Source organism: Rhinopithecus bieti, unplaced genomic scaffold (genome assembly GCF_001698545.2).
Source record: "Rhinopithecus bieti isolate Rb0 unplaced genomic scaffold, ASM169854v2 scaffold_2653, whole genome shotgun sequence".
Lineage (NCBI taxonomy): Eukaryota > Metazoa > Chordata > Mammalia > Primates > Cercopithecidae > Rhinopithecus > Rhinopithecus bieti.
The window spans coordinates 44,290-54,310 of record NW_016803812.1 but is presented as its reverse complement, the minus strand read 5'-3'; the positions used below and the strand labels follow the sequence as shown (position 1 = coordinate 54,310).

Below are 10,021 nucleotides of genomic sequence, written 5' to 3'. Positions count from 1 at the left end.
TAGTCAGACAACTGGCAGAGCAATTAGTAGTTGCCATACAGTAAACTCAATTTCAGAAGTTGTTATCTGGTTTTCTGTGTCCCTCTTTGACATTCTAAGATAGTCACATTTTATTTAAGGAATGGACTAAAGATCTCACTCATGTGATTGAAAATTCACAAAATTCAAGAACAATCCTAATTGAGGATGATGACAAATTCTGCTGATCACTGTTTAGAATTACTAAGCCTACTACTTTGAAATTGTGATTCTTCACAAATTGTTATTTGGGAAAGATTCACATTATTTCACATTTTGTGCATGCAAGAAGACTGTACTAATTTTTTACATTGTACTGTTTCAAAGACACATGAAGTGCTCACATAAAATTCCCCAATACCCTATTAAGATTATTTTCTGCCGGGCGCGGTGGCTCAAGCCTGTAATTCCAGCACTTTGGGAGGCCGAGACAGGCGGATCACGAGGTCAGGAGATCGAGACCATCCTGGCTAACACAGTGAAACCCTGTCTCTACTAAAAATACAAAAACTAGCCGGGCGAGGTGGCGGGCGCCTGTAGTCCCAGCTACTCGGGAGGCTGAGGCAGGAGAATGGCGTAAACCCAGGAGGAGGAGGAGCTTGCAGTGAGCTGAGATCCGGCCACTGCATTCCAGCCCGGGCGACAGAGCGAGACTCCATCTCAAAAAAAAAAAAAAAGATTATTTTCTATTTTGTTCTAGGTATATGCTTCACTAAAACATCTATTACTATTAAGCAAGATATAAAATAGACAAAGATGACACTTTAGATCTTTTGATCTACAAGGTATCTAGGAGTTATAAAAAGTAAATATTAAAAGTTTATATTATAACTAGTAAATAACTAATAGTTATCGCTATAAAAGTTAAAAATAGCGCTGTCCAAAATTTTAAAACATTGAAAGACATTATCAGTGTGGTGTATGAAATGTATAAGCTGGCAAAGAAAAGAGATTTGGGAGACTGCATGCATTTCATTCTTATATTCTTAATTGAGCAGGTGGCTAGAATTAGTACAGTGCTTGCAAACACCTGAGGTCAAAACCTCCAAAGCTCTGTATCCCAGCACACCTTTGCCGCTTTCCTTTTTCCCCAATGGAGGAAGGAACGACCTAAGACGCAGGCCAACGCCTGTGCTCCAGTCCTCATCCTCTCCCACCTCCCCAGTTGCTGCTCCCCATCCCACATCTTCAACTCTCCCTCTCTGCTGGTTCTTGGCAATTAGCACTTCAGCAAGTTCAATTTCTCACATCCTAAAACAACCTTAACAGGAACCTTCCTCAGCTCTAAATCATTCACCCTTCCCCAATCCTTCCACAGCTATTACTCATCTCCCCTTTACCTGACATTCTGGGAACACATTTATACGTTGTATCTTCTTCCTTGTTTCCTATTATCCCCTCAATGCACTGCGGCCTGCAGTGGGCCCCCACTACTCCCCAGAGCCAGCTCTGCCCAAAGGCCCCACAAAGTAGTAACTTCTGTGTTGCTACCTGCAGTGAACACTTGACATCCAATGGTTTTTATTATTTCATGTGACCTCTCCGCTGATCCTGACAGAGGTAACCACTGCCCCTTCTCAGAACACTATTTCCTTGTTTTCATTATGTCTATCTTTCTGGCTCTTCTCCTTTCTGGCCGATTTATCCCAGTTTCCTGTGTGTTTTCTTCTTCATCTACCTGGCCTTTGTCTTAGGTGCCCTGCTGTTCTCGATACCCACCCAGGGTGACCCCATCCATTCCTACAGCATCAGCCACCACCAACACAGGGATGACTCTGAAACCCTTCCTTTCCCAGAAGTCTCTCCTGTGCCATACACATGTAAGTGCCTTCTGGATACCAGAGCACCTTAAACACACACAAACATGTCATCATGTTCATCTTTCCTATCCTGTCCCCCTCCCAAAAACAACCTCCCCTGTTTCTTTTGAATTTCTCATTACTAAACATGCAATTGCTCAACAGAGAAAACTGAAAATCATCCAGAGACTTTAAGGATTGAAGTTCAAGGTGGACAAAATGTAACCCCAAAGGCATGGGTGCAACGGGGGGGCTCCCAGTCCATTCAAAGATGGCCTACAAACCCAATGTTCTCATTGGTTCCTCCAGGGTGAAGATGACCTAGAAACAGATTTTAGTCAAGATACGTAAGAGTCAGCTGCACTGCTTTCTCCAGCTGCAGAGAGAGACTAGCCAGAAACTGAGGGTCCCCTATTGTTCAAGGTTTGCTTCACCCTCCTATCCTCAAATGGGAAGCAACTGTTGCCACCCTGTGGTAAAGCAGAGGCACTGCCGCTCCTTCACCAAAGCCAAAGCTTGTCAGAGTAGAGGCTCCTAGAATCTGCCTCTTCAAGGAGCCTATCATCCATAGGACTCTTTCTCCACTTGATATTTATTAAGAAAATAACCTTGGGTCTCTATTTCTAAGTGAAAAATTTGAAGTCCAACAGTCAGTGTTACAAAAAAGGATTTTTTTTTTTTTCCTGAGATGGAGTTTTGCTCTTGCTGCCCACGCTGGAGGGCAATGGTGCGATCTCGGCTCACCACAACCTCTACCTTTTGAGTTCAAGCGATTCTCCTGCCTCAGCCTCCCGAGTAGCTGGGATGACAGGTGCCCGCCACCATGCCCAGCTAATTTTTTGTATTTTTAGTAGAAATGGGGTTTCACCATGTTGGCCAGGCTGGTCTCGAACTTCGGACCTCAGGTGATCTGCCCGCCTTGGCCTCCCAAAGTGTTGGGATTACAGGTGTGAGCCATTGCGCCTGGCAGAACATGGGTATTTTAATGTTTGACAATATAGATTTAAAATTATTCAGAGCCATCAAATGTGAACGTTTATACATTTCTATCTTAATGGCTAGATATCTGGTGTTATCACAGTGCTAGATATCTGGTGGTCTAGAACTGTGGGGAAAATGAACAGCTGGCACTGAGGAGCCATCTTTTACCTGAGGCTGTTAATGTTCTGAAAATGAAAGCACATTTTCTGGTTGGATTCATCCAAGGCCATCCAAGGCCATCATCAGTGTCAGCTGGCACAACCAGTTCTGACTCCCAAGAGCTCCCATTTCACAGCACATGGTTCTCTGAAGCAGTCCTTTGGAGAGCTGGTGGCTTTATTTGTTTCTGGGGATAATACAACAACAGTAGCCATTTAGCTATGTCTTGGAGACCAGTGAGCAACCGTGGGCTTGGGAGAATATGGTTACTGCTGAAATACATGGTGCACTGAAGCATATCTGAACTGTATTGCTAACTGATGAGTAATCAAAAATAAGATCGGGGCGCCGGGCGCGGTGCCTCAGGCCTGTAATCCCAGCACTTCGGGAGGCCGACGTAGGCAGATCACGAGGTCAGGAGATCAAGACCATCCTGGCTAATACAGTGAAACCCCGTCTCTACTAAAAATACGAAAAAAAAATTAGCCAGGCGTGGTGGCGGGAGCCTGTAGTCCCAGCTACTCGGGAGGCTGAAGCAGGAGAATGGTGTGAACCCAGAAGGCAGAGCTTGCGGTGAGCGGAGATCGCGCCACTGCACTCCGGCCTGAGCGACAGTGCAAGACTCCGTCTCAAAAAAAGATAAATAAATAAATAAATAAATAAGATCGGGGCAAGCCATTAAAGGTTGAAAACATGTTGTCGATAATCCATAAAGTGAGAGGAGGAAGGCCTGCAATTCAGTTGCTAACAGCACCCACTGATGACACGTAAGAGTGGGCTGGAAACTCCATTTTATTTTATTTTTATTTTTCAAACACCAACTCGAACCAGATAAGCCCATTTTATTTGGGCCCATTTTATTTGACAGAAGGAGGCTTAGAAAGTTGCCAAGATTATACATAGCTAGAAAATAGCATGGCCACGGCTTAACCCCAGTTATCTGCCATAAACATACACACCCGTTTCTTCATGTAATGCCAAGTAGGTCCCTGCTTGTCTTTGAGTTTCTATTTGCTTTGGACTAAGAATTTACACATTTGAAAGATGCTCCTTACCAAGCTGTTTTTAAGGCACCCACGGAGAAGTTAAACATAACCCCCAATCCTCTCTGGATGTTTTGGCAAATGCTTCTATCCCAGTGACCATTTAAAGCTATTAACGACCAGGAGGCTGGCTCAGGAATCCTCCAAAAGAAACTTCTAGTCTAGATGGCCCTCTGCTGGTTTAGTCCCAGGACTGCAAAAAGTCCTTCTAGCTCCTTGGGAGGCGCTGTACAAAGGGTACAAACCTTGCACCACGGTGATCACAGTCACAGTCAATTCTAGATAACAGATATTTTTGCTCAGCACATTATCACTGAGCTCATGGCAAGAACTTCTAGGCAGAGATTTTTAAAAACACAGAATAGAAATGGAATATTTTCCTTGAACTAAAAGGAAGAAAGTCTTGACAGATCCAGATGTAAAACAGTATTTACATACTTATTGCCATTAGATATATTTATTTTCCCCAATATTATATATTAATTCCTCAAATATTTACTGAATGCTTACTATGTGCCTAGAATATATTGCAGTTAATAAACAGATATAGCCTCATGGAGCTTACATTCCAGTGGAGAGATAAACAATAAGCAAGAAAACAAACAATGATTATAAATGACAAAAAATGCTATGGAGCTTAAAAAAAAAAAAAGATACTGCAACAGAGAATGGAGGGGGGTGCTACTCAGACAGGGCAGTCAGGCAGGCCTCTCTGAGTGGGTGACTTTGAAACTTGCTACACAAGGAGTGGGAGGAACAGCCTGTGTTGATAGCCTTGAGGTGGGAAGAGGCCGGTGTGACTCAGGGCCAGAATGCGCGGAACCAAGTCAGGGGTAAAACTGACCGGAGCTGTGGATCCCCGTAGGTCATGACAAGAAAGGTTATTTTTACTCAGGGTGCAATGGGAAGCCATCAGTGGAACTGTAACTATGGAGGTGACACTAATATGGTTTAAACTTTTCAAGTTTAACTCTGCCCTTCCTGTGAAGAATAATTGAAAAGGGATCAAGAATAAAAGCAGGAAAATGAGTTAGGAGGCGATTTCAAAACTCCATGCTAGACACGATGGTATCTTGGACAGGGTATTTGGAGTAGAGCTAGAGAGAAGCAGACAGGCAAATTGCACATGGATTTTAGAAATAAAAATGAAATAAATTACTTAAAATTGAGGCATGAAGAGTGATGGAGAAAATCAAGGATTACCGTAGGTATTTAGTTTGCATACATGGCTAAGCAGCGGCACTACTCATTTAGCCAGAGAAGACTGATGTAGGCCGGGTGCGGTGGCTCAAGCCTGTAATCCCAGCACTTTTGGGAGGCCGAGACGGGCGGATCACGAGGTCAGGAGATCGAGACCATCCTGGCTAACACAGTGAAACCCCGTCTCTACTAAAAAATACAAAAAAATAGCCGGGCCTGGTGGCAGGCGCCTGTAGTCCCAGCCACTGGGGAGGCTGAGGCAGGAGAATGGCGTAAACCTGGGAGGCGGAGCTTGCAGTGAGCTGAGATCCAGCCACTGCACTCCAGCCTGGGCAACAGAGCGAGACTCCGTCTCAAAAAAAAAAAAAAAAAAAAAAACTGATAAAACAGGGTGGGGAGGGGGGGGTTTGAAAATCAGGATTGAAACCTGGCAATTTAGCAATTAGTGTAAGCCTATGGATATACAAGAAAGAAGTGTGGGCTGAAATACAAACACCGGATTCACGAGCCAAGAAATGGATTGAGAGTCAAGAGAATGAATGAAATCAAGTAGATAGAGAATTGAGGGAAATAAGAGAAGTGGACCCAGCACTGAGCCCTGGAGAACTTAACATTTAAAGACTGCCAGAGAAAACTGTAAATGAAACTAACAAACAGGTAAAGGAAAAAAGGAAAGCCCAATACTTATTTGTTTATTTAAGGACTACATTTCCTTGCCCTGCTACTTTGTTGTTCACATTTATTTCCTCAGCACCTAAAACAGTGCCTGGCACTCAATAAATACTATAGTTGGTTTGATGAATGAGTGGTGAGAACAGTGGGCTACAATGGACCAGGAGAGAATGAGAGGTGAAGAAGTACAATCAGCATGTGAGGAAAGGTTGCTGTGAAAGGCAGCAGAAAATTGGAACAGTAACTAGAAGGGATATGGAATCAAAGAAGAAAAAATTTTTTAATGGGATGTATGATACCTCCCTGACCTAACATTAATTTATACTGATACTATATTCCTATACTAAAAGACCAATTTATAATTCTATATTTGAGAGCAAATATACACATTTGTTAAAATCCATGGATCACACAATTCATTTATTAAAGTAGACACGATAGATATTTGTCTTCTATGTACCATGTGTTGGGCAGTGAACAACTCTGCCTGCAAGGAACTTAACACCCAGTAATTATCTAAAGTGATGATGAGATGATGATTTGTTTAGAAGTGATTTCCTGGTAGTGCGGTTATCCATGCTAAAACTTTATTTTTGCTTCTCTGGACTGGAACATTACCTGCTTACAAGTAAGTGAATTTAAATCCTACCCCGAAGCTAAACGGAAGGTTATAGGAGTTAAGTAACTTGCCCAAGGTCACATTAGTAATAAATGATGAAGGTGGCATTCAAATTCGGGTGTCTCTGACAATGGTTTGTGCTCATAGCACCATGTTAAATGTATTTGAAATTCACACCAGAATACGGTATTACTATACAATATAATACTATATTATATATATTCTTTCTGTAACAATTAAAAATCAACTTCCCCAACTTGGTTCTTCATAATAAAATCCTAAAATCAATGTTGGAAGGGTATGGAAAATACTCCATGTGTCTGTCAAAGGGAATTAGCATCAGGGAGTGTGAGCAAAGATAATGCAAATAAATGGATGAGGTGAAACAATAACTAACTCACATGAATAAATGATCAGACCACCCAACAAGTTCAATGCCAAGGTTCCAGACTGGGAAAAACCCAGGCTTCTTATTTTGTTGTTTTTGCCCTAAGTATCTTTGGACTATTCTCTTTGTTAGTTTTCATCCTAGCTATAGTAGACAATTCTAGGACGACTCCCAAGATTCCCACCTGCTGGGAATATAATGAGTATCGGTCCCTTGTTATACGAAAAAGGTCATGGGATAGTCACTCCCAAGATCATATTACATTATAATCAGAAGACTAAAGAGATATTCTCCTTCCAGCTATGCGAAGGCATGTAGCTTACAACCTGAGGCGGCCTCTAGGAGCTGAGAGGAGCTTTGGTTGGCTGACAGCCAGCAAGAGAAAGGGAACTCAGTCCTACAAGATAATTCAAATGGAATTCTGCCAGCAGCCTTAACGAGCTTGGAAGAGGACCCAAACCGCAGCCAAGACAACACCTCTGGTCAGCACCTGAACACTAACCCACACCAAACACCTGAGCAGTGGAAAACTCAAATAATAAATGAGTGCTGTGTAAAACTGCTAAATCTGTGGTAATTTATTATACAGTAATAGAAAACTAAAATTCAAGTCAGTATGCATCCCTTCCACAGACACTGACAGGGAAGACTGAAGATTGCTATGTTAGCACATTATTCCAAGGGTAATAAGAGAAACCGAGTTTTTAATTCTGAATTGTCCTAATCCATGATCTTTCATGTCTCTATGCCTTTTCTTTATTTTTTTAGTTTTTGTGGGTACATAATAGTTGTACCTCCATGCCTTTACACTTATGGTTCCCTGATGAACTCTTACTCAAACTTCAAAACTCAGGTCAAATGTTGCTTCTTCAAAGCAGCATTTCCTTATAGCCACCCCATCCACTCCTGAGCAGACTAAATTACTCCTTCTTTTTGCTTCCACGACAGCAGCTTGTGTGTACAGCTATCAAAACACCTGGTGGGGTGCACTGTCATCACTTTTGATGTGTATCCCCACTTCCCTCTCCACTCAGATTGTGACTCTTTAGGGCAGAGCTGCACCAGTCTCCTGCCTAGTGCCTGGTATATAGTGGGTACTAAATAGTTGGATAGTGGAGGGAATGGAGTCTCTGGATAAACATAGGCTTTTGATGTTTCTCTTTCAGCACAGCTGATCAGGCCTCAGGTATTAGTGGAAACTCAGAGAGCCTTCTCCATGACAACAGCTTAGGTGAATAACCAAGCACTTCCTGCCTTAAAAAGGTAGGTATTTATTGTTTGTCTCAAAAGAGCTGGCCTGAAATATATAGGTGTGGTTGAAGTAACAGGTGACAGATGCTGAGAAGGATTGAGATTCTCCCCAAGAGGGATGACAGGAAGCTCTATCTGATTTGTTCTCATTCAAGCCATGTGCTAGGTTTGCATGCTTGCTGAGTCAACGCGTTTGTGTTAATCCACTCCTGAAATCAGATGTCAACCTAAACAGACTACAATCTCACAGAATTAGTTTTACTCAATGGCTTAAAACTATGGGTAACAAAACAAAAATGAGAATCATCTATCAACAATATTCATGGCATTCACAGAACCCTGGGGCAGACAGCATTTTTAGAAAATCACAGACTCAGGCAAAATAGTGCATAATCAATCTGTAGGGAACAAACAGCATTTGTTTGGTATGTTTTTAGAGATAATTCTCATTTTCCTTCGGACCTACTCCATGGGCAAATCCTTGAACTATAAGGAAATGCTCCCTTGCATTCAACTGAAATTAACCATGCTACCTCTTTAGGATTCTGCCTTAGTGGAGAAGGAGATCATTAGAATCAGAGGATAAAAATCAAGGCATGGAAATAGGGCATCTGTCTAATGCTGCATCAGCAGCTCATAGGCGCTAGATTCTCTTTATAAACAGATCATTAAACAACAAACAAATGAGGTACTGCTTACTAATACAAGTATTATGACCACATTGCCAGAAACTTGGAAAACTTCAGGGGGGAAATGGTCTTGCCACCTTAAAACAATTTAACTATTCTTAATTTATTATTTAATAAAATTGTTACATTTTTAAATATTTTCAAAAGCCTTCAGCGTAAACTCTTAATGTCAGTACCTCTTTTGTCTCCTCTCAGGTATACTGGAGTCATTCCTAGGAATCAAGTCAGATCCTGTAGGCTCTGCATTTTGAAGCTCTTTTACAAGTCCTGGCTGGCATTGGCTCAAAAGGCAGCTATCTGACGACACAATTTCAGTCAGATCAGCAGTTAGGAGAAAACATCAGGTCTGGGTTCTAACCTGTCTTTAGCGATAACACTAGATGCTCCTTCATTCATTCAACAAACATGAATTGAGCACCTATTGCGTACCAGATGTTGTGCTAGGGGCTAGGGCTACAACTGTCAATGAGATAGATAAGGTCCCACATCTCACAGGACTTACATTCTCATGTGGGTGTGTATATGTAAGTATGTAGACACTGTGTGGAGGAAGAAAGGGAAAACCACGAGAAAGTAGAGTCTCTTAAAAATTCGCTTCCTCCTCTGAAAAAAAATGGGATAATAAAAGCATCTACTTATAAGGTTGTTGTGAGGAGAAGTGCGCAAATATATTATTTAAAATGCTCATGGAAACTTCAAACCATCAGAACACAGTAAATACCTTCAATGCTCTGGGGGCCCACAAGATTCATGGCCTGGTGAGCTGGATATTCCACTCGGGGCCTGGCAATGCCCAATTGCTCCATAACGCCGTGAAGCAGCCTCTGGATATCTGTTTCTGAGACCCTGTCAGGGGTCCGGGGGCTGTAGGCAAATGCTGGAGTCCATCCCGATGCCAGCCAAAACAGTAAGCCAGATAGCATGGTAGAGACCATCCTGGAGACCATTTTTAACCTGCAGATAAAAGACCAAATGTATACTGACTGGCTACAATCAGCAATTGTGATAATACAATTATAATGATGCAACTACTCCAGGCTGTGGTTCAAGGACCACAGGATGTAATTAAAAAATCCTTAGGAGGTTGCTTCTGTCTTAAGTTTCCATGCTAGGCAGAACATCATTGCAGAAAGGTATTAAATAAAACAGTTGCAGGTATCCAATTCCCTCTGTTTGCATTCTTGGGAATGCTAGGCTGGAAT

The 10,021-nt window shown here is 42.2% G+C and overlaps 1 protein-coding gene across 2 annotated transcripts in view; it reads right to left on the bottom strand.

Annotated features, from left to right (window-relative positions):
- Window positions 1–10,021, bottom strand: part of SCG5 (secretogranin V) — a 62,103-nt gene that overhangs the window by 50,352 nt on the left and 1,730 nt on the right. For both annotated transcript variants that reach the window (XM_017854129.1, XM_017854136.1), the window contains exon 2: window positions 9,541–9,773. In XM_017854129.1, the coding sequence (XP_017709618.1) occupies window positions 9,541–9,766 (226 nt within the window). In that variant the 5' untranslated portion in view covers window positions 9,767–9,773. The remainder of the gene's footprint in view (window positions 1–9,540; window positions 9,774–10,021) is intronic.